At 37.3% G+C, this 26,146-nt stretch overlaps 1 protein-coding gene across 4 annotated transcripts in view; it reads right to left on the bottom strand.

The window, feature by feature from the left end:
• The window catches only part of NFXL1 (nuclear transcription factor, X-box binding like 1), a 76,501-nt gene extending 50,686 nt beyond the window's left edge, over positions 1–25,815 (bottom strand). Inside the window, exons 1-10 of one of the 4 annotated variants that reach the window (XM_044226125.1) lie at positions 25,751–25,809; positions 25,214–25,399; positions 22,338–22,514; positions 9,083–9,192; positions 6,325–6,458; positions 2,793–2,971; positions 2,354–2,515; positions 2,146–2,246; positions 1,380–1,494; positions 266–390 (exon numbers count right to left, since the gene is read on the bottom strand). In XM_044226125.1, the coding sequence (XP_044082060.1) occupies positions 266–390; positions 1,380–1,494; positions 2,146–2,246; positions 2,354–2,515; positions 2,793–2,971; positions 6,325–6,458; positions 9,083–9,192; positions 22,338–22,514; positions 25,214–25,397 (1,287 nt within the window). In that variant the 5' untranslated portion in view covers positions 25,398–25,399; positions 25,751–25,809. The other 3 variants (XM_044226124.1, XM_044226126.1, XM_044226127.1) reach the window with 3 other exon arrangements.
• Positions 25,816–26,146: the final 331 nt, after the last annotated feature.

Raw genomic sequence — 26,146 nt, 5'->3', positions numbered from 1 at the left:
TGAATATCTTCTGAAAAGACAGATAAAACTAAATTATAAAAATGACAACATTTCAACTTTTATCAAGCAAAACTAAAGGCTAATTTTTAGATTTGATTGTTGGCATACTCTCCTGCTTCTCTACCATAAATATTAGGTCAACAAAGCTCATACAGATCGTCATATAGATGTTTATAAAAGTAATGGAAAACAATTATAGCATAATCCTATTTGACATACTATGATAGGTGGTTTTTAAAATTAATTATTACAGGAGAAGACTAACTTGTCTGCATGTTTCACAAGGACCTCGGTGACAACGCTGTGAACATCTATGGATTCCACATTCAAGTACTTTGTCACAACTATCTCCACAAGTTGGTACATCTTCTGTACACGGCAAAGAAAACTCTAAAAGCAGACAAAAAGTCAAAGTTAATAAGATACATTACTTTAAAGCATTAAAAACATGCCATGTTCTTTTCACTCCCTAAATAGCCTTTTCAGACTGTGAATATATGCATCTACATAATTATTGGAAGAGTTACATTTAATGAAAATAATCCCTAATAAAAAGTCTGTTGTTAAAAAAGAATTTGACACATAACAAGTTACCATCCTCAAGACACATATGTTTATGAGCTAACTACTTCAGAAATACTTACCTAAATAAAAGAGTAAGACCACATATATCTACAAATATTCTATGAAATATTCTACGAAATATTCTACGAAATAGTCTATAAATCTACGAAATATTCTACAATAAACGGAATTAAAAAAGAAAATTTTCTCTTAACAACCTCACAGAATTAGAAAAAAAAAAGATGTAGACTTCAGAACATTATGAAACTGACCTTTAACATACACATATTAAGACAAGTGCTGGCAATAATCTTATAAATATGTGTGCTAGAATTGGTACAGAGTTAAAAGAAGTACACCCAAACTGCAATGTTCTGTGCCTTATCTCAAGGCAGCGAAATTAAATTCACCTATAACCTAATATAATGTAATAATGATGACAGTTTATGATTATGAGGTTTCCTTTATTGCCAGACACTATACCAAATACTTCATGAACATTTTATCATTTAATTCTGGCTCATTTCATTCTCTTTATCTTATAAAGAAAATATTATTACTGCATGTAACTTGAAGAAACTATAGTTCATGAAGATGGCTTCTGAACCAGTATATGCCTGACTCCCAAGTGTGAGTTCATAACCCATTAAGCCATACTATCCTTTCAGCAATCATTAAAAAAATCTAATATCAAATTGACATTTTTATTGAAATTACATTATGAACTTCCACAGAAATCTAATTTAATTAGGGATGTACTCTAAGTGAACATGAGAAATAATCATTTCCCACTAAAGGTTTAAAAAAAGTCTTACTTGACTTCTGACATGGACAGAACCTTTTCCCAGATCGAGGACATTCTCCACAAGCACCAACATGGCAAATCTGCTCACATGTATGATTACCACATGGCAATGTTTTTCCACATACCTAAAATAAAATGCAATAAGCACATAAAACTTCAAAGTCAACAAAAAGTCTTTTGTGCATGACCTAATCCATTTTTCAATCACAAGCCACTTCTTTATGTTCTTCATAATATGCGCTATATTTTATATAGGTACCACACACACACACACACACACACACACACACACATGCATGCATACAAACATACACATATATTTCCTATGTGCCAAAGATTGTATTTTTAAAATAAAGGGGAAAAAGTACATATAGCTTCATATGGCCATCTACCAAAGATTTCTAAATGATACTAAAACCCTGTCATTCTAGGACAATCTACAAAACCCTACTTCCTCGACTGGATTAACTCAGGAAGGAAGTGGTGTTAGTTGAAGAGAAGGGAATGACAAGGAAGGAGAGATATAGCAAGAAGCAGAGTACATAGGTATTGAATCTGAAAAGTCAACAAATAGCTATTCATTTGAAAAGAAAAAATGTCCTCCAATAATTAAAGTTACATTAAATTGGAAAATAGTTTCCTAAAACATGAATATAATTCATTTGGTTGGCTCTTCTTCTTCCATTTATCCAGCTAAACCTAACTGTTTACAGTTTAAATTGTTTACATTTTCTGCATTCTTTCACACCCACCCCTCCAAAAGCAAAGGCACTCACTTGCTCACAGTGCCACAGTGGACTCGCACAGCTCCGTTCAGCTACTTGTTTCCCACAGACACACTTCTGTCTACTGACTCTCGGACAGGGCGGACAATTTCCTAAAATTGCAATGAGACATTAGCACAGAAACATTACAAAACTAAGAAAGACTGCTTTGATTTTTACTTAAAAAGTCGTGAACACCCAACAGGTAGGACATTTTTACCTGCATGACAAGGATTTTCACACTTATGCTGTCCACAAAGCAACTTCCGCCCACATGGCAGCTGACAGGCCCATTCCTTAGCACTGCACCTACGAGGTATAGGTTTTGCTTTTTTACAGTAACAAGTAGTTGTGACCATCTTGGGACAAGGAGGGCAGGGACCTAGAATCCAATGAAAGGGGAAGAAAAAAACCTCATCAGTCAAAATTTAAAACTTTCAATTCCTACATGTATCAGTAATTTGTAAAGCTTTCTTTACTGATACTTTAAAACACTGAGCTTTATAAAATTGGTGTGGAGTTACAATATCTTCTATTATCTTCTTCTAATATCTCCTTATGTAAACTTGAGATCTGAATTAAACTTTGACAATTTTTTTTCTGCCTCAACATAAGAAATAACCACCCACAAACAGTTAGAAATGTAATATTTAACTCACCTGGATGACAGAGGAGTAAACACTTATGGCCACAAGGAGGTTTAAATTCTCTCTCACATACTTGGCCACATGAATGAGGCACAAGCCACGGATCTAGAGGTGGGTCTTCTACTTTTCCACAATAGCAGTAGTACCTACTAGGTGTGTCAGATCGTTTGTATTCGAACCTACATTTTGGACTACAAAAAAGAAGGAAATTACTGAAATTAATTTCATTTTTAAAAGTGACAAGAGAAACAGGACTATGAACATACTTAGGAGTAGAGTATACTCAATTAACTCCATAAATGTACCCTCTGCTCCATCTTTAAACAAATAAGAAACAAGATTTTACAAAAATCAATTTCAACCATCTAGAATAGCTCTGTCTAGTATAATATAAGACGAAGGAACCATTCTATACCTACCATGTCCAGACAAGTAGCCCTTAGCCACATATGACCAGTGAGCATTTAAAACGTGGCTAATATATACAAGTGAGGAAGAAACAGAATTCATCACAATTTTTCAAAATTTAAATAACCACATGTGGTTAGTTCCTACTGTATTAAACATAGTTAGAATGAAGCTACAAAAAGAAAGCAACACTAGCTTTCTACTAAGCAAATGAACTTTATTCTTGAGGTTGTCATTCCAATTTTTATAAAGCTCAATGTTTTAAAAGCTTGTTGGGTCACCTGCAAATAAGTAAAATATACTAGCAACAGCAAACAGAAGACAGAAGCCAGATTATAGGTAGGCAATACAGCAGCAAGAAACATGACTACAATTTAGAATTGAGGGGGAAAATAAAGAATTTCTCAACATCTAATACAAAATAGATATATAACAAATGTGCTTAAATCAAAGAAAAGTTCAAATATTATTTCATTTTCTCTGCTACAGCAGAAAGATTTTTTACCTGGCACAATTAAAATAAAACCTTCAGTCCTATCAAATTCACTTGTAGATCATAGATCTCTTCATTCTAAAAAGATGTTCTAATCCCTACTACTCCCCAAATGAATATAGCTAGTGTAATATACGGGAAAAAGTCTCACGTCATCACTTTCGTTTGTATCATTTATATTTTCATTGTCCTGTGACCACACCCTTTTTTTTTTTTCTTTTTAAGATTTTATCTATTTGAGAGAAAGACAGAGAGAGTGAGAGAAAACATGAGCCAGGTGAGGTAAGAGGAAGAAGCAGACTCCCTGCTGGACAGGGAGTGTGATGCGGGGCTGTCTCGCAACTCTGGGATCATGAGCTGAGCTGAAGGCAGATACTTAACCAACTGAGCCACCCAGACACCTCTAAGACCATGTTCCGTTTCCAAATAAACGCCACATAAATATTCAGAATAACCAAAGATACTTGTTTTTGTAATCAATTTTTTTTGTAATCAAAAATCAAAAACAAAATACCATGTCTCATCTAGAATAAGTAACTAAAATTATTTTGTTGGAAGTGTTATAAGGGAAAAATGTCTACATTCCTCTAAGCTAAAGTGGAAGAGGATATAGACTTTAAATACGCCTAGATAGGGACGCCTGGGTGGCTCAGTTGGTTAAGCAGCTGCCTTCGGCTCAGGTCATGATCCCAGCGTCCTGGGATCAAGTCCCACATCGGGCTCCTTGCTCGGCAGGGAGCCTGCTTCTCCCTCTGCCTCTGCCTGCCATTCTGCCTGCCTGTGCTCGCTCTCTCTCCGATAAATAAATAAAATCTTTAAAAATAAATAAATACATACATACATACATACGCCTAGATATGGATGGCTAAAAAGCAACTCACAATACCTTAATACTGCCTATCGACAGTGAGGCTAAATTGTTCTAGGAGACTGAGAGAGAGGTTAAGGGCATTATGTGTAAAATGTGTTTTATTTCAAGTAATGGCATGCAATAAGAAAATGTAATTATGTCAATGTCATAAATAAGCAAGCAGTATCTTAGTAGAAACATTTCAGCATTTTAAATGTTTGAATTCTACTGAATAACTAACTTAAAACTACTAATATTTGTATCAAGTTCTAGTTCCATCTTGATGAGGATTAAACAAATCCAGAACAGTCACTAATTTTCTTAAAAAATATAAAACATAGAATGAGAAGTTTACTACTACACAGCTGATTCAATTTTTTGTTCTTCAGATTTAAGTAAAGAGTAGAAGTTCATTCCCCTTTTAACTGGTACTTCCCAGCAATGTGGCAAAATGACCACTTAAAACAGAATGAGGTGAGCAAAGGTGATAAAAGTATGCATAAGGTTTAGATCTCTAAAATTGAGTCTGAATAGCTAGTTTAATTTTGTACCTATTGAACACTGAAATGCTCCCATAAATAAAAAAATATACAGTAGCAAAACAAATATAGTCTCTAAAATTTTAAACCGTTTCACAGAAGCTAATATCCAATGCAAACAAAACAATAGTATCTATAAAAATAGTATTATAAAAGACAACTCAGAAGAACTGAAAAGCACTGAATTTAGAAGCCAGAAATCCTAGGTTTCAAATCCTGCCTTCACCACTTCAGAGTAAGAGAAGCCTGAACATATCGTTTTGCTTCATCAATTTCAATAACCCATTAACATGGGAATAAAACCCCTCACAGAATTCTGAGAATTATTTTTCAAAGAAACTATTATGTCTAAAATGTTTTTGAAAAACTACACTACCACAGGGGAGCCTGAGTGGCTCAGACAGTTAAGCCTGGAGCCTACTTAAAAAAAAAAAAAAAAAAAAAAACCACTACACCACCAAAATTTTACAAATGTGTCAGTATTTGTAGTAAAAAGGGGAGGTTTGATACAGATCCAGGCTTTCCGAGGTCTGAATCTTACACAATATAGGGGCCTCTGTTAAAAATATAAAATTAATTACAAAAGTGAATATTTATATGAATACAGAACCCCTGAAGTTTATTCTTCATTACCTTGACAGTCAATCTACCCTCCGAGCTGCCAGTATGGATAAATTTTTTATTATCTTTATTTAGCAGAGATAAAAATTTTCCACTCCCCAACTCTTTCTAGAAATATAACAGGAGTTCACAATCAAATATTCACCCAAAGTAAGCCATACTAATGAAATTAATGTGGAAAAACTAGTAAGATTGTCTAATATACACCTGCAGTTTGAGAGATTTCAAAGATAAAATTGGGAAGCCTATAATCAAAATACATTAGATGGCAGACTTGTACCAAGTGATACTAACTAATGTATACCAACAGTAACTCAGAAAAGAAGTACCAGAATTACGAAGGATTCTAGTCCTAGAGAATTTTAAAGAAATGGAAGTTCCTTAAAAAAGATAATTAAGGAGGTGTTTGGCAGAAAAAAAAGTAAAGTCTGAATGATTTATTGGTTTTTGAAAGGAACAAGTAGTTATACAAATTGGAAAAAACAGAAGCCATGACCAAAGTACTATAACTCCACAAACCAAATTAACTGAAGACCCAACATGGATCCTGAAACTGCCAATAAGGCAACTCAGGACCTACAATTTTCTTTTATTTTACAACTTACTATTCCAACTAAATTAGCAGAAAGTTACCATGGCCAAGGATAGTCTCTCTTCCCAAAATCGTCATCCGTCAAAGGAGAAGATACCAGAAATTGGCTATCTTTAGCCCACTTCTGGATACAGGGCATGTGAAATATACAGAAACATCCTGAACAGCTCCAAACCTAAGAAAAAGGTATCAGAAATTAACATGTATGCAATGATTTTCTTCGATAACCCTACACTACTTTAAAGTGAGCAACACACTATTTTGAAGAGCTACGCAAGGACTAAAGAAAAAAATTTTTCCTTCCAGTCTAATAGAAGAACTGTTCTCCATAAAAATTTCAGTTTAGAACACTTTAAATAAAAATATTAATTACCTAGAATCATTTAGCTAGAAATCACTAACTACTAACATTCTGAATGACCTCCAATTGTTTTGGTATATATTTCATACTTGTTAAAAAAAGGTCATGCTGTATAAATTGATATGTAACTTTATAGTCTTTTAATATACTATAAGCACTTACCATTATTAAATATGTTCATACATGGTATTTATAGCTGTATATCATATAGATTTATATATCATAATTTAACCAATTTCTCACTGGACATTTAGGTTATTTCTAATTATAAATAATTCTACAGAGAATCTTGAAATATATTATGTACATATATCTGTATATAGCCCTTTCGTTATATAAAATCTATTAATCTAGCACTTAGTGCTAAACCAAAAATTAAATAAGCAAAAAAGTTAGGAATATATATATATATATATATATTTTTTTTAAGATTTTATTTATTTATTTGACAGAGAGAGATCACAAGTAGGCAGAGAGACAGGCAGAGAGAGAGAGAGGAGAAAGCAGGCTCCCCGCTGAGCAGAGAGCCCGATGCGGGACTCGATCCCAGGACCCTGAGACCATGACCCGAGCCGAAGGCAGTGGCCCAACCCACTGAGCCACCCAGGTGCCCAGGAATATATATATTTTTAAACTTAATAACAGTAAATTAATTTTTAAAGCCTGACAACATTCAATGACAAAAATCAGTTCTCTTTTCATTACAACATTTCACAGCTACTCAATAAAATCACACATATAGCATAACGCATAAGCTGGCAGAAGCATTAAAAAAAAGAAGGCAATTTCCCAGCTGAGTTACCCCAAAGCAGTGCCTGAGTAAAGAACTGGGATGCAACAATGAGGGGATAAGGTAGGGAAGAGGAAATGCCAATAAATGGTATATTGTTGAGCTGATTATTGCTAAGGGCCAAAGTTCAGTCCTGTTACGGACCTGCTGAAGAACCATGTAAAACACATCTCAAACTATCCCAGCTCCAACCCCTATCCGCCAATTAATTCCATGTGGAAGAAAGGGGACATTAACGCTCCTGTGTTTGTGCACAATTCCTGTGTACTACCTAAGAAATCCCAAAAAGAAAAGATTAAGGTTAAAAAATAAATAAATCATGGCCACAGTCACCAAACTGTGGTAAGAACCAAGACGCCCTTCAATGGCCAAATGGATAAGAAAGATGTGGTCCATATACACTATGGAGTATTATGCCTCCATCAGAAAGGATGAATACCCAACTTTTGTAGCAACATGGACGGGACTGGAAGGTATTATGCTAAGTGAAATAAGTCAAGCAGAGAGAGTCAGTTATCATATGGTTTCACTTACTTGTGGAACATAAGAAATAAAATGGAGAACATGTGGAGATGGAGAGAAGGGAGTTGGGGGAAATTGGAGGGGGAGAAGAATCATGAGAAACTATGGACTCTGAAAAACAATCTGAGGGTTTTGAAGGGGCGGGCGGTGGGAGGTTTGGTGAGCCTGGTGGTGGGTATTATGGAGGGGACGTATTGCATGGAACACTGGGTGTGGTGCATGAACAATGAATTCTGGTACACTGAAAAGAAATTAAATAAATAAATGAATGGATGAATGAATGAATGAATCTACACACAGCAAATGTTTAAGGTGGGACTATAACCACATGCAGAGTGACTATTCATCCACTAGCAGAAATCAGAGTAAGCCAACCAGATGTGACTCTAGACACCAAACGCCCATGCATCCACATCTACCCTATCCAATCTATGTTAAATTTCTGATTCACTCTACATGACACGACCAACTCAATTTGTTCGGCCTGATTTTGTCTAGGCAATGCTGCTACAATAGATTATTCTGAGTCTAAACACTGAGTCTACCATATTCAGTCATTATTTCTCCTTAATTGCATCTTTAATGCCCTTTTAAATTTACATATGAATAACTTCACATTAGACCATAGCACCTCCAAGTACATGAGTTATAGCTGAATCCATCTCTCCCCAGTGACCCCAGCTATTTTCTGGAGTGTCTTCAACACAAGAAACACAAGAGAAGCTCACTAATAAACTATTAAGTATCATGACTAGGTTCTATTTCCTTCAAGGCAGGGACCGTATCTCCCTTTTTTAAACCCTGCTGAAAGTAGTGAAATTTAGTCCATTTTAACATTTCAGTATTTGTGGGAATCCCTAAAGTGCAGATGCTGTGCTTTATCAAATTAACACGTGCATTACAACTGAAGATATTTGCTTCACTTACATTTAACAGTGCTAAAAAGATTGGCTGCTCATTTAGAGGTAATTTTTTTCAAATTACAGATTTATAAAATGACTATTCATAAATAAAATTCTCAAATGAAGTGTTTTTTAACAAAAGAATAATAAATGGTGAAATATGATAAATGCAAAATAAGATATTTTGGGGAGATGCATTAATATAGATAAAGGGAAGAACTTACTGCTTGGTTTCTCTTCACTGAAGCAATACAAATTAAGCATGTCATAGCCCCTGCTTGGAAAGCTTCATGTACATACTGTCTTGTTCGCTCTAATTCACGCATATCTCCATCTTGAAATTTAAAAAAACAAAAACTCATGTTAAGCAACATCTGAAAATAACACAGACTCACTAAATAGCACCACAGTGAGAATTGTAGCCATTATCAATTATTCGATATACAGCTGAAAAATGAGAAGTTTTAAAAAAAGCAACCAATGAGCTGCCAAGAGGTCACAAAGTCCATGCATTAGATCAAAAACAGTACATCAGCCCTCTCTGAGAACATACTTGCTTTTATTGCTATACAGTCCTTAACCACTTTGGTGGGGGACAGAGACGTGGGCAAGAGCAACAGGATGTCAAGTTAGAAGAGAAAGCATACCTATAAGCAAAGTGAAAGAACTTGCAAAGTCTAAGCTCAGCAGAGCCCTTTAGCATAAGTATAAAAGTGTGTTGATACATTGCACATTCCTTTTTTTTTTTTTTGGCTTTTTTGCATTAACATATAATGTATTATTTGTTTCAGGGCTACAGGACTGTGCAATCATCAGTCTTACACAATTCACAGCACTCACCATAGCACATACCCTCCCTGATGTACTAACCCAGCCATCCTATCCCTCCCCCACATACCCCCAGCAACCCTCAGTTTGTTTCCTGAGATTAAGAATCTCTTATGGTTTTGTCTCTCTCCCCAGCACCATCTTGTTTCATTTTTCCCTTCCTGCCCCCCAAAACCTCCCACCCTGCCTCTCAAATTCCTATCAGAGAGATGATATAATTGTCTTTCTCTGATTGACTTAATTCACTTAGCATAATACCCTCTAGTTCCATCCACATCATCGCAAATGGCAAGATTTCAGGTTTTTTTAATGGCTGCATAGTATTCCACTGTATATATACACCATACTCTTTAACCATTCATCTGTTGATGGACATCTAGGTTCTTTCCATAGTTTGGCTATTGTGGACATTGCTGCTATAAACATTTGGGTGCATGTGTCCCCTTAAATCACATTTGTATCTTTAGGGTAAATACCCAATAGTGCAATTGCTGGGCTGTAGAGTAGCTCTGTTTTCAACTTTTTGAGGAACCTCTATACTGTTTTCAGGAATGGATGCACCAGCTTGCATTCCCACCAACAGTGTAGGAGGGTTTCTCTTTCTCCACATCCTTGCCAACATCTGTCATTTCCTGACTTGTTAATTTTAGCCATTCTGACTGGTGTCAGGTGGTATCTCACTGTGGTTTTGATTTGTATTTCCCTGATGCCGAGTGATGTTGACCACTTTTTCATATGTCTATTGGCCCTCTGGATGTCTTCTTTGCAGAAATGCCTGCTCATGTCTTTTGCCCATTTCTTGATTGATTAGATTCTTTGTTCTTTCGGTGTTGAGTTTGATTAAGTTCTTTATAGATTTTGGATATAAGCCCTTTATCTAATATGTCATTTGCAAATATCTTCTCCCATTCTGTCAGTTGTCTTTTGGTTTTGTTGACTGTTTCCTTTACTGTGCAAAGCTTTTGATCTTGATGAAGTCTCAATAGCTCATTTTTTGCCCTTGTTTCCCTTGCCTTTGGCAATGTTTCTATGAAGAACTGTTATTCAACATAGTACTAGAAGTTCTAGCCTCAGTAATCAGACAACAAAAAGAAATAAAAGACATTCAAATCGGTAAAAAAGAAGTCAAACTCTCACTCTTTGCAGATGATATGATACTTTATGTGGAAAACCCGAAAGACTCCACTCCAAAACTGCTAGAACTCATACAGGAATTCAATAAATTGTTAGGATATAAAATCAATGCACAGAAATCAGCTGCATTTCTATACACCAACAACAAGACAGAAGAAAGAGAAATTAAGGAGTTGATCCCATTTCCAACTGCACCCCAAACCGTAAAATACCTAGCAATAAACCTAACCAAAGAGGCAAAGAACCTGTACTCAGAAAACTGTAATGTACACATGAAAGAAATTGAGGAAGACACAAAGATATCAAAAACGTTCCATGCTCATGGATTGGAAGAACAAATATTGTGAAAATGTCTATGCTACCTAGAGCAATCTACAAATTTAATGCAATCCCTATCAAAATACCAACTTTTTTCAAAGAAATGGAGCAAATAATCTTAAAATTTATATGGAACCAGAAAAGACCCCGAATAGCCAGAGTAATGTTGAAAAAAGTTGGCAGCATCACAATTCCTGACTTCAGGCTCTATTACAAAGCTGTAATCATCAAGACTATAGGTACTGGCACAAAAACAGACACACAGATCATCAGAACAGAAAAGAGAGCCCAGAAATGGACCTTCAACTCTAGGGTCAATTAATCTTTGACAAAGCAGGAAAGAATGTTCAGTGGAAAAAAGACAGTCTCTTCAAAAAATGGTGTTGGGAAAATTGGACAGTCACATGCAGATGAATGAAACTGGACCATTTCCTTACACCATACACAATAATAGACTCCAAATGGATGAAAGACCTCAAAGGATGAGACAGGAATCCATCAAAATCCTAGAGGAGAAAACAGGATACACAGCATATTCTTACTGAAAACTCATTGGATGAAATGATCCTGAGGTCGTTACATTATAATCAACTTGTTTCACTAAACTGTGTTCATTATTTCCACTTAAAAAAATAGCTAGAACTTCTTAGAAATATCACTAAACTATAATTTTCTGTAAGCAATTACTGAGCATGTATTTGGTAGGCACTGTAGGTTTTTGTATTTCAGTGGGATGAAATGAGCTATTTTTATCTTCATTTTAGAGAAAATGAGAAAACTGAGGAACGAACAATTAAGTAACTTCAGTCAGACTGCAAAGTGAGCTCTCTTAACCACTACACTATGCTGTGGCAAAGTTACTACCAGAAGATTGAAGAAATAACAGGTGGCAGCAAAATGAAAGCCTGAAAACCACCCAAAAGCATATGACACCAAAAAGACAATAATCTGAGTCACTTTAGTGTAAGAGAAATAAACCTACGTGTCTTTAGTATAATAAAGATTCCTCAATAGAGGAACTGAGTCTCCAAAAGTAGACTAACAGCATAAGATAATAAAGATAAATAAGGCAATAAAATGCTTCAAATCAAAATCTGAGTCACCAAAGAAAAAAGTTAAATAAACAGGACATTTGGCTAATTCTCTACTTTCTAAAATCATCTAAGTAAACAAGCACTTAGAAAAACTTTCTCTACCATAATATAAATATAAATATAATTGAGGATATTAAAAATATATATAAAATCACTTCCCAAACTATAAAGTATTATAAAATTATTGAAGACAATTCCTTTATTTTAAAAAATCCCTGAAGTTTAAAGAGTATCCTTAAAAGCAGACTTAAGAATCCTATTGTGTGTTTACTTTGCTCTTCAACATTGTGGGCTTTAACAAATGCATGGCTGACCTTTAAACAACCATGCAGTCACAAATCTGAATGTTACTTTTGACCCCCTACAACTTAACTACTAGTTAGTAGCCTACTGTTGACCAGAAGCCTAAGAGCATGAAACAATACATATTTGTATGCTGTAAGTATTACATGTTATATTCTCACAATAAAGTAAACTAGGGAATATGAAATGTTATCAGCAAACAATCTAGTTAAGAAATAGACAGGAGACATGAATAGACATTTTTCCAAAGAAGACACCTAGATCCGATAACAGACACATGAAAAGATGTTCGACATCACTCATTATCAGAGAAATACAAGTCAAAACCACAATGAGATGCCACGTCACACCCGTTAGAATGGCTAAAATTAGCAACCCAGGAAACAACAGATGTTGGAGAGGATGTGGAGAAAGGGGGAACCTTCTTACATCGTAGGTGGGAATGGAAACTGGTGCAGCCATTCTGGAGAACAGTATGGAGTTTCCTCAAAAAGTTAAAATAGAGCTTCCCTACGGTCCAGCAACTGCACTACCAGGTATTTACCCAAAGGGTACAAAAATACAGATTCAAAGGGACACATATAACCCGATGTTTAGAGCAGCAGTATCAACAACAGCCAAACTAGGGAAGGGGCCAAAATGTCCAATGACTGATGAATGGATAAAGAAGATATAATATATATACACAATGGAATATATAGAATAAAATACATAAATACATTTATTCAGTCATCAAAAAGAATGAAGTCTGACCATTTTTAACAACATAGATGGTACTAGAGTGTATTATGCTAGGTGAAGTAAGTCAGAGAGAGACAAATACCATAAGATTTCATTCACATGTAGAATTTAAAAACAAAACAGATGAACATATGGGAAAGGAAAAAAGAGAGAGAGAGAGAAGCAAATCTTAAGAGACTCATAACTACTGAGAACAAACAGGGCTGATGGAGGGGAGTGGGTGGGGGATGGGCTAGATGGATGATGGATGGGATTAAGGAGGGCATTTGTTGTGATGAGCACTGGGTGTTATATGTAAGTGATAATCACTAAATTCTACTCCTGAAACTAATATTGCAATATGTGTTAACTAACTAGAATTTAGGGACACCTGGGTGGCTCAGTGGGTTGAAGCCTCTGCCTTCGGCTCAGGTCATGATCCCAGGGTCCTGAGATCGAGCCCCGCATCGGGCTCTCTGCTCAGCAGGAAACCTGCTTTCTCCTCTCTCTCTCTGCCTGCCTCTCTGCCTACTTGTGATTTCTGTCAAATAAATAAATAAAATCTAAAAAAACAAAAAAAAACCTAACTAGAATTTAAATAAAAATCTGAAACAAAGGAAAAAAGAAATGTTATTAACAAAATCATTAAAAATGCATTTACAGTACTATACCTACATTTATTGAAAAAAATACAGATACAAGTAGACTTGCACAGCTCAAACCTATGTTGTTCAAAGGTCAACTGTATAAAATTTATAATTTTAAATTTCACCTAATTTAACAGCTAGCACATAAAATTTGGGAACATGATGGAATAGGTTTTAACAACATAAGGTGCAACTTTGTATTTATAAAATTTATTTAAAATTTCTTTGAAAATTGTATTCAAGTTTGGCTGCAGGATTAAGTATACTGCCTAAGGTGTCATACTGGATAGCCTAGCATCTTTAGTCACATTCTGAAAAGATCACTCTGGCAACTGAAGAAAGTTGAGCCCACAGAAGCCAAGACTGGAAGCCTGAAGTACCAGTTAAGAGGAGTTACAGCAAAAAACGACTTTAAGCAAATTACCTATTTCTGTCTCAGTTTTCTCGTCTTTAAAACAGTAACAAAAATAGTAATAACAGAAATAGTAGTATCTACCTTATAAAGTTATCTAAATTTAATCCAGATATTAAGCGGCTGCAGGGAACTGAATTAGGCAATAACAGTATGTGGGGAGAGGAAGGGTCGTTAAGAAACTCAGGAAATAAAACTCAGCAGGACTTGGTGACAATTAGATTGTGCTGCTTTTAAAAGCTTGGTTGAATGTTGATGTGAATGTCAACATGAACATCAGCACGCCAAGGAAAGAATGCAGTGTTTGACGAGTTGTCTGCCATGGGCAGAGGGGAGGATGGTTGGTACTGGCTGAGGCACACAAATGCACCACTACTGCGCCTGGATTTCTGGCTTGGGTGAGTGACTGGGAAAATAGTGGTGTTACTAATTCAGGTAACCAAAACAAAGAATAAGTTATCTTTCAACTTATGTTTGATGTGTCCATGGCCCAACAAGACAGAGACACCCATTAGGAAGTTCACCATTAAAGTCTGAAATTCAAGAGAAGGGTCATGAAAGTACAAAGGCTGGGCTGAGACAAAAAGAAAGAACCTCTTTGGCAAAGTTCTGGTGTTTAATCCACTGAAGTAAGATGGGAAACACCTCATGACTCTAACATTTATTGTTCCTAAATCAAGTCATCAGATCTCCTTACTTTGATATAGGCAAAGTAAAGAACAAAAAGGAACAAGAATCAAAATATTTATGGATTGGTCAAAAAAACAATGTAAGAAAAACTGCTTTAACATCTCAAGATGAAAAACAGACCAAAATTCAATAACTTATGAAAAAATGAATAACTTACAAATGATAATTTTTTTAAACAGTAGGAAGAAATACTGTTACAGTAGTGAATTTCCTATTTAAAAATAAAACCTTTCACTATCTAGAATAGTTTAAGTGAAGCTCTCTTGAAGCAAGAAACTTCTGAAGGTTACTTTCTATGAAGTCCTCTAGGAGCAAGAAACTTCCTAACCTTAAAGTAATTCTTCATCCACTTACCTGGCAGAACCAGTTGATAAAGATTACACTTTACCAACCAACCTAGCTGAGCCAGACTTCAAGCCTTCTAATCTTAATTCCTTAGCTGATATGGTAACTTCCTTAGAAAATCTACCTGACAATTGTGTGCCTGGCCTCTTGATGCCATCAGAATAGTGAGGCAACTAATGTTGACAATACATGCAAGCTTCTTTCTAATAATAACATTAAGTATAAAATATGGAAAGTGTCAAACACTTAAATTTAAAATACTCTATTTTTATACTTACCTTCATATCAACATCAATTTGACCCTCTCACTTATAAACAAGTATGGTATTAAGAGTAATCCAGATATAAACAACATTTAATGATACTGCACACATCAAACCAGAGAAGACTTTGTTTAAAATAAATAAATAAATAAATCAGAAGTTGTAAGATACAACATAAAGGAAGAAACTTAAGAAATGAAACTGAATCCAAAACACATTTAATATGTGACGAAAAACCAAAAAAAAGAATAGATTTAAGAGGGTCTTCAAAGTTTTCAAGCCCAACCAAATCATAACCATGGACAACCTGACCCCACACATTTCAGGGAGCTCTGGCATCCCCCTCCCAGATTCTAATGACTTGCCAATTACACAATCAGAATTTCTAAGGCTATAAGGGACACTGCCATTTTATTTGCTCTCTGGAAAGATTAGTGTTCTACAACATATAACTCAAATTGTAAAATGCACAAAATTTCAACTATATAATATAAAAATGCTCATTCTTAAGATGCAAAAACTATTCCATATAGACTACAAGTGTTTTTTAAAAATCAGGACTTTATTATCATTGATGTCAAAACAGCCAAAATTTAGCGTTAAGCTAACAATGGCAGCAGAGTAGGAGTACTATAGGCTCGTCTCTTCCTTCAAACAGGAGATAACTATCAAATCATTCTAAATATCCCAGAAACCAACCTGAAGACTGACAGAATAAGCTCCACAAGTAAGGGGAGAGAAGAAGCCACAATAAAGAAGCTAAAAGGACAAAGATGTGGATTAGGGGAGAAACGTCCCATGTTACAAAGGGAGAAAGGTGAGAGAGAGAGAACACCCAGGGGCACTCATAAGAACATTTCCCCAAAGCCACTGGCTGGAAAAACAAGAAGGGCTGATTTTCATGAGTTCCTGCAACCAGGGGCATAAAGACTGGAGTTTTAAAGATCAGTAGGCCCGGCTGGGATAGAGCCCTGAGGGCACCGCACTGTTCCTGTAGAGAAGGCAGGCAAACAACCCTTGGGCAGCCAGCATGGAAATCAATGGTCTGAAGAGTGCCTGGGGCACACAAGCGGAAATTATTTCCTCTTCCCTCTTATTAGAGTGCTCCCTGAGAGGTGGTGTTCACTGGAGATGCCTCTCTGGGGATAAAGGAGCCAGCTGGTGCCATTTCCCTGCCACGCCACTAGGTATAAAAACACAGCCACCTGCGGTAAGCAGCACAGGGCCGACACTGGCTCCCTAACCTGCTTACACAACATCCCACATGCCCGCACTCTGGCGGAACTCCCTTCTCAGCCAAGCCTGCCTCAGTCCCAGCACAGCAGGCCCCTTCCCCAGAGGATCAGCAGGAACCCCTGCCCACACCACACTTCCTGACCAGAGAGTTCTACAGGGCTTCAGTTCTCGTGGAATAGTAGCAGATCTCACTGAAAATAGCAAACCAGAATACACCTACTTAAAACTTGCCACACTCAGGCCAAGGACCAAACACTGCCCACTGCATGCAAGGCAAGTTTCTGCATAGGACTGGCCAGAAGGAGACAGCAGCCAGACACAACAGCAGGGCACATGTAGCTCGCACCAGACATACTGCCTGAAGCACCAGGCCCAGAACACTTCACTATCTGACTTCTTCTTCATAAAGCCATTATTCTCAGAAGGAAACATAATGGACTTTTCTAACAGAGAAGAAGGCAGAGACTTAGACAAAATGCCAAGGCAGAGGAATTAATCCCAAATTAAAGAACAAGATAAAGTCACAGCCAGGGACCTAAGTGAAATAAATTTAAGTACTACACTTGATGGAGAATTTAAAGCAACAATCATAAGGATACCACTGGGCTTGAGAAAAGAATGGAAGACCTCAGGGAGACCCTTACAGCAGAGATAAAAGAGTTAAAGAAGAATCAGAGATGAAACAGGATTGATGCAATGAACGCAAGGCTCGAAGAAGCAGAGGAACAAATAAGTGACACAGAAGATAAAATAACGGAAAACAGTGAAACTGAACAAGAGGAAGAATTACAAAATATAAGACTAGACTTAGGGAATTCAATGACTCCATCAAACGTAATCACATTTGTCTTCTAGGAGTCCCGGAAGAAGGAGAAGAGAGAAAAAGGGACAGAAAACTTATTTGTGGAAATCATACCTAAAAACTTCCCTAACCTGGGTAAGGAAATAGAAATCCAGAACAAGAAGACACAGAGAACTCCCATCAAAATAAAAAAAAAGACAGGTCAATGCCAATACATATTGCAATTAAATATGCAAAATACAGAGATAAAGAAAAAAATCTTAAAAGAAGCAAAACAAAAGAAGTCCTTAACTTACAAGGGAAAAACCCATAAGGCTAGCTACAGATCTCTCAACCGAAACTTGGCAAGCTAGAAGGGAGTGGCATGATATACTCAAAGTGCTGAACAGGAAAAATCTGCAGCCAAGAATACTCTATCCAGCAAGTCTATCAGTCACAATAGAAAGAGAGATAAAGAGTTTCCCAGACAAACAAAAACTAAAGGGCTCTGGGCCCACAAAACCTGCCCTGCAAGAAATAGTAAAGGGGACTCTTCCAGTGAAAAGACCAAAAGTGACGAAGATGAGAAAGGATGAGAGAAAATCTCCAGAAACAATGACAAAACAAGTATTAAAACAGCACTAAATACATGTATATCCATCATTATTCTGAATGTAAATGGACTAAACACACCAATCAAAAGATACAGCATGTCAGAATGGATAGAAAAACAAGACAAACTATACTCTGCCTAAAAGAGACTCATTTTAGACCTCACGACACCTACAGATTGAAAGTGAGGTAATGGAGAGCCATTTATCATGCAAATAGACATTAAAAGGAAGCCAGGGTAGCAATACTTATGTTGGAAAAACTAGACTTTAAACAAAAGACTATCAAAACATGAAGAAAGCTATTATATCATAATAAAGGGGACAATCCAACAAGAAGAGCTAATAATTGTAAATATTTATGCACCCAACATGGCAGCACCCAAATATATAAAACAATAACAAACATAAAGGAACTAATTAATAATAATATAGTAATAGTAGGGGACCCCACTTGTATCAATGGACAGATCATCTAACAGAAGAATAGCAACGACACAATGGCTTTGAATGACACACCGGAACACATGGATTTAGCAGATATATTCAGAACATTCCATCCTAAAACAGAATACACATTCTTTTCAAGTGCTCATGGGACAGTCTCCAGAATAGATCACACACTAGGACACAAATCAAGCCTCAACAAGTACAAAAAGACTAAGATCATACCATGCATATTTTCTGACCGCAATAAGAAACTTGAAGTTAAACACAAGAAAAAATCTGGAAAGAGCACAAATACATAGAGGTTAAAGAACTTCCTACTAAAGAATAAATGAGTCAACCAAGAAATCAACAAATTTAAAAAAACACATGGAAACAAATGAAAATTCAACAGTCCAAAACCTTTGGGATGCAGCAAAAGTGGTCCCAAGAGGGAAGGCCTACCTCAAGAAGCAAGAAAAATCTCAAATAAGCAACCTAACATTACACCTAAAGGAGCTAGAAAAATAGCATATTCAGCCTAAAGCCAGCAGAAGGAAGGAAATAGAAGAGATTAGAGCAGAAATATATAAATGATATAGAAGAAATCTATCAATGACAAGGAGCTGGGTCTTTGAAAAAATTAATAAAATTGATAAACCTCTAGCTACTTTATCAGAAAGAAGAAAGGACTTAATCACAATAAACAAATGGATTCATAATAAATAAAATCACAAACGAGAGAGGAGAGATAACAAACAACACCACAGAAATACAAGGAATTATAAAAGAATATTATGAAAAATTACATCCCAACAAATTGCACAATCTGGAAGAATGGATAAATTCCTAGAAACATATAAACTACCAAAACTGAAACGGGAAGAAACAGAAAACTTGGGACAGATAACCAGCAAAGAAATTAAATCAGGAATAAAAACTGTCCCAATAAAAGTCCAGGGCCAGATGGCTTCACAAACAAATTTTACCAAACATTTTAGAGAAGAGTTAGTACCTATCCTTCTCAAACTATTTCAGAAAACAGAAAAGGAAGAAAAATTTCCAAATTCATTCTATGAGGCCAACATTACCCTGGTATCAAAACCAGATAAAGATACCACTAAAAAAGAAAACTACAGGTGAAACCCCTGATGAACACCAATGCAAAAATTCTCAATAAAATATGAGCAAATCGAATCCAACAGTACATTAAAAGAATCAGTCACCATGACCAAGTGGGATTTATTCCTAGGCAGGAAGAGTGGTTCAGTATTCACAAATCAATGTGATACACTAGATTAATAAAAGAAAGGATAAGAATCATATCTCAACATGATAAAGGCGGTATATGAAAAGCCCACAGCTAGTATCATCCTTAATAGGGAAAACTGAGAACTTTTCCTCTATGGTCAGGAAAAAGATGGGGATGTCCACCCTTACAACTGTTATTTAACATAGTATTAGAAGGCCTAGCCACAGTAATCAGACAACAAATAGAAATAAAAGGCATTTAAACTGGCAAGAAAGAAGTTAGACTTTCGGTATTTGCAGATGGCTTGATACTCTATAGAGAAAACCCAGAAGACTCCACCAAAAAATTTCCAGAACTGAAACATGAATTTGGTAAAGTCACAGGACGCAAAATCAAAATGCAGAAATCTGCTGAATTTCTATATACCAATAATGAAGCAGCAGGAAGAGAAATCAAGGAATCAATTTCATTTACAATTAGACCAAAACTAGTCAGATACCTAGGTAAAAACCTAACCAAAGAGGTGAAAGACCTGTACCTGTACTCTGAAAACTACGAAATACTAAGGAAAGAAATTAAAGATGACATAGAGAAATGAAAAACAATCCACGCTCATGGATTGGAAATATTGGTAAAATGCCTACTACCCAAAGAAGTCTACACATTTAATGCAATCCCTATCAACAAATCACCAGCATTTTCCACAGAGCTAGAATATGTAATTCTAAAATTTGTAGACCCCCAATAACCAAAGCAACCTTGAAAAAGAAAAGCAAAGTTGGAGGCATCACAATTCCAGACTTTGAGTTTTACTACAAAGTTCTGGTAATCAAAATAGTATGGTACTAGCACAAAAACAGACACAAAGATCAGGGGAACAGGATAGAAAACCCAGTAATGAACCCCCAACTTAATGATCAATTCATCTCTGACAGAGCAGGAAAGAATACCCAATGAAAAAAAGACAATCTCTTCAACAAATGCTGTTGGAAAAATGGGACAGGATTATGTAAAAGAATGAAACTGAACCACTTTCTCACACCATACACAAAAATAAATTCAAAATGGATGAAAGACCTAAATGTGAGACAGGAAAACATTAAAATCTTAAAAGAAAAACATAGTAACTTTGACATTGCCCATAGCAAATTCTTACTAGATATGTCACCTGAGGCAAGGGAAACAAAAGCAAACTACTGAGACTTCATCAAAATAAAAAGCTTCTGCACAGCAACAAAATGAAAAGGCAATCTTTGGAAGAGAAGAAGATATTTGCAAATGACACATCTGATAGAGGGCTAATATCCAAAATATACAAAGAACTTATAAAACTCAACACACAAAAAACAATCCAATTAAAAAATGGGCAGAAGACATGAATAGATATTTTTCCAAAGACCTACAGATAGGCAACAGACACAAGAAAGGATGTTCATCATCGCTTACCATCAAGGAAGTGCAAACCAAGGAAGTGCAATGGGTAAAATCAACAACACAAGAAACAAGGGGTGTTGGCGAGCATGTCCAGAAAAGGGAAGCCTCTAGCACTGTTGGTGGGAATGCACGCTGGGGCAGCCACTCTAGAGAATAATATAGAGGGTTCTCAAAAAGTTCAAAATAGAACTACCTATGACCTAGCAATTACACTACGAGGCTTTTGTCCAATTAATACAAAAACACTAATTCTAAGGCATACATGCACCTTGATGTTTACAGTAGCATTATCTACAGTAGCCAAATTATGGAAACAGCCGAAACGTCCATCAGCTGATGAATGGATAAAGAAAATGTAGTATATATATATACACAATGGGATATTAGCCACAAAAAAGAATGAAATTGGGGCTCCTGGGTGGTTCAGTGGGTTAAAGCCTCTGCCTTTGGCTCAGGTCATGATCTCAAGGTCCTGGGATCGAGCCCTGCATTGGGCTCTCTGCTCAGGAGGAAGCCTGCTTCCTCCCTCTCTCTCTCTGCCTGCCTCTCTACCTACTTGCGATCTCTCTGTGTCAAATAAATAAATAAAATCTTAAAAAAATAATAAAATTTTGCCTTTTGCAACAATGTGGATGGAGCGATAGTATATTATGCTAAGTGAAATAAGTCAGTCAGAGGAAGACAAATACCAGATGATTTCACTCATATGTGGAATTTAAGAAACAAAACAAGCAAAGGGGCAGGGAGAGTAAATGGTAAACCAAGAAACAGACTCTTAACTATATAGAGAACAAACTGATGATTACTGTAACGAGGTAGGTAGGGAGAAGGATTAAACAGGTGATGTGATGAGCACTGGGTGATGTATGGAAGTGCTGAATCACTACATTGTACACCTGAAACTAGTATTATACTGTATGCTAACAAACTGGAATTTATATAAAAACTTTAAAAAAAAGTCAAAATTTAAAAGACCATACAGCACCTGTCTGAGTAGTGTAACTTGTAAATGTATTAGCAACTATTTTTCCCCGTTTTCCTTCAAAATCTTCGTCTCCTTCTTCTTCAGAGGAGGAGCTAAAGTGTTCTTCAACAAGTTTTTTGGCCGCAGCTTGATTGGCCTTCTTGATTTCCTCAAATTTCCTCTGAGACATTAGCTCTGCTTAAAAGAAAAAGAAATTAGTTTCGTTTCTACAAAATGATCTCTTAAAAGCATAAGTTTAAAATCTTCTTTGGAGCATTCTATTTTACTATAATGCACAAAAAAGGTATTTTCAAGTTTCTAGTGACACAACAAAAGAGAATACTACCACAATGAAAACTTTCATGTTTGTTCAATATCCTGTTAAATGCAGCAAAACATTCTAGAAACCATAATTAACAAATCAATTAAAAAATTATAAAGGTATGAAAGAAGTATCAAAAAACTGTTAATCAGCCTCAAAATAAGGATGCTAATAAAAATTTAAATGGGATGATTAAAAATAAATCAATTACAGTGATTTTTAGGAGGTGGGAAACATGCCAACTGGGAGCCCTTCAGAATCAGTTAAACTGGGTGCTTTCTCCAAAAATCCTCTTCCACACTACAGCCTAACCTGGCCTGGCCCAGCCCAACACAGATTTTGCACAAAGATTCACTGTATACCCATTATCTTTATAATTGGCTCTTAGAAAGCTTAAGGACTTTTTGCATTTATTAAAATGTAGTCACAAAATATATATATTTAACATTAATCCACACAAAATGCTGCCAATGGAAAATGTGGTTTCTACAGCAGTTTCATCCGGAAAGGAAATGTTAAATAAATTTCGGATACGTTCTTCTACTATTCCCTTTAGCTGACTGTACTTCTCATTTTTGTTACTTGTTAAATAACAACACAAAAAGAACTTTACTTCATAGCATATTCCCAAGTCCTTAAGGGAAAGGACCAGGGGAATTTTCTTCAAGTACTAACTATTAATAAACGATTATGAACAGCAACCATAGTTTTGAGAAAGGAGCCATAAACATACTGAATTGATCTGAATTTATTAATGCCCATATTGAGAGGATTTTAAATTCACTAATTAAAACAGTAAATCGCTGACTTAAATTCACTTTATGCTTAAAACTGATGAGCCACTAAAGATAAGCTTTCTTAATCTTGGTGGTGCGTTTGTACTTAAGGACATTTTATCTTTTATTTTCCTCTATGAAATGTTTTCGCTTTGTTGTTGCAGCCAATATTGTTGCGGGTTATACAGTATTTCAAATAAAACTGAAAGAAAACATACACGGTGCCTTTATAGGACTCTTTTGAGTATTAGGAGAGAGAAATAATGACTGTAAGATTATGACTCAAAACTTGATGTGCAGTAAGAGAGATGATATATGTCATTAATTGTGGAAAACAGCACGTAAGGATACATTTCTTTAAAGGCTGAGTTAGAAGACATAATAAAAACATCCATAACCCTATCAACGTGTCCACATAAGATCATCTCAAGAAAAAATGACAAAGCATGCTTCCTTATATATTATTTTTTATAGACAAATCTCAATTATCCAGGTGAAAAATGTTTGCTTTTCTACCATCCACAAAATCCAAGAGACTTTACCAAACCTACTTTTGGTCTCCAACATGCACGTTTCACCACCACCAGGATCATAACTCATAAATGCTACCAGAGGGGAGGTGGGTGGGAGGTATAGGTGACACAGGTGACGAGGATTAAGAAATGCACTTGTGGTGAGGAGCACCAGGTGACGTAAGGAAGTATGTACACCTGAAACTAACAGAACACTGTATGCTTACTGCACTGGAATTAAAATAAACCCAGTAACTCCAAGCAAAGAGAATACCACCTAACTTTAAAATTAGCTTAGGGAAAAAGCACTCCGAAGCTCAACTTTGCTCCTCCCCTCAAAAAATACATTCTGAAAAATACATTCCAAGCATAAAAATAAAATGATTTTCTGGGATTATTCCCTTGGCCTCATGCAATCCTCCATGAGCATAGACAATTCCGAGTTGCCCGTGCATTCTCAGACTCCACTAAAACACAGCCTTGGGTGAAGGATAATGACATGCCACAGGAGGTCACAGAAGATACGTAAGAAAAAGGACACGACATTTGTGAATAGGAACCGAAGTTGAGAAAAATTCCTCAAGCTCAAGTGCTTACGGGGCATAGACGATTAAAGTTACTAAACTCAGGCAACCTTGCAAAGAGAGAAGATGACAGCGGGCCCCCAGGTAGGAGAGACCACGTGAAATGGGAGTGCCTAAACCCAATCTAAACGGAATTTCTGCAACTGGCTCTTGCCATGCACAAAGGTAAAGCCACACTATCCTATTTTATAAGTAAATAAATAAATAAGTTGTTAACGAGATTTTATTTTTTTTTTTTTAAAGAAAAGGAAAACAAACCAAACCCGTTGGCAACCAATTCAGATGGTTCGGTGTTAACCAAACCAAACTACAGGCTAAATCAGAACCCCGGGGCCACAATGTGCAACTTTTGGTCTAGGGATTCAGGCAAAAAAAAAAAAAAAAAAAAAAGAATAAAGAGAAGAACAGCGGAGAAAGAAGTAATGCTGACGGATAGTATTTAAAATTAAGAGGAAAGAGGTATGCTAGGAATCTGCCTAGAATGCCGAAATGAGTAGCTTCCTTGAAGGTTTGAGCAGTGGGGGCCCGTAACCAAGTCTCCAGGGAGAAGGAGAGAAGCGAATCAGAGTAAGGGCGGGGAGGCAGGGGCTAGTAAGTGCCTAGCAGGCATCCAGGTGAAACGGAGGGCCGGAGCCCTGCTCACCACACGCTACAGAGGTCCGCAGGGCTTCAGCTCCCGCGGGGCTGCGCCCGGCTGAGCTACCTGCAGCCGCAGGGGTCGCGGCTCCTCTGGGGCTGGGGCCAGGTCCCGCAGCGCCCACCGAGCCCTTCTCTCGTCCTCCCCCGGCGCCGCGAAGATGGATTCCATTTCCTGAAGAAGGGGCCGCGGTGGCCCGTCCTCGGGCTCGGCCTCGGCCCCCGGCCACCTGGCGCCAGGAAGCTTCCATCCCTGCAGAGGAAAGGGGAGGGAAAAAAAAAAAAAAATGAGTGGAAGGAGCGTGAGCGCAGCGGGTGTCCAAGCGGAGAATAGGGGCAGCGGCGGAAACCAGTATGAGAGGGCGCAATGAGGAAGGTCCACGCAGGGCAAGGACCGGGTTTGAGAAGGTCGCGGCCCTGTCACTAGGAAGGCGAGTCGCCGCTAAGCCCTGGTTTTGGAGATGGACCGGAGAGGCAGAGGACTCGGCAGAGAAATGGACCTCGGGGCAAGGAGCACCCAGCGCCAGAGTGGGAGCGCCCGGGGAAAGGAAAGCGCCTCCTCAGCCTCAGAGGGAGTGCGGCGCTGATGGAAGCACAGACTGACCCCTCGGCTCCTGCCGGGAACGAACTGCGGTAGCGGACGCCAAGCAAAGCTACGTCTCCTTACCGACGGCGCCCGCCCCCGGCGACTACAACTCCCAGAAGCCCGGATACACGGCCCGCAGAACGCGTGGCATCACTGCCCACTTCCTTATCCGGGAGTGTTTCGGGGAGCGAAAGGAGCTCAGAACGCGTGCGCTGAGTTGGGCCGAGCCTTCGGAAACTACAATTCCCGGCGTGCTGTGGGACTTGGGCGGGATCGTCACCCAGAGAGCGCGGAAGGCTGGGAAGGTGGGCGGGCTGTAAACTGCGTTCTCCGCTCCAGAGGATGGTGGGGTTTCCCCACGAGTATCTTTAAACCCACTTGGGTGTCAGGATTTTGTCAGAGTAGCCATAATTG

Source organism: Neovison vison, chromosome 11 (genome assembly GCF_020171115.1).
Source record: "Neovison vison isolate M4711 chromosome 11, ASM_NN_V1, whole genome shotgun sequence".
Taxonomy (NCBI): Eukaryota; Metazoa; Chordata; class Mammalia; order Carnivora; family Mustelidae; genus Neogale; species Neogale vison.
Note: the sequence above shows the minus strand (reverse complement) of the source record. Positions and strands in the feature narration are given on the sequence as shown.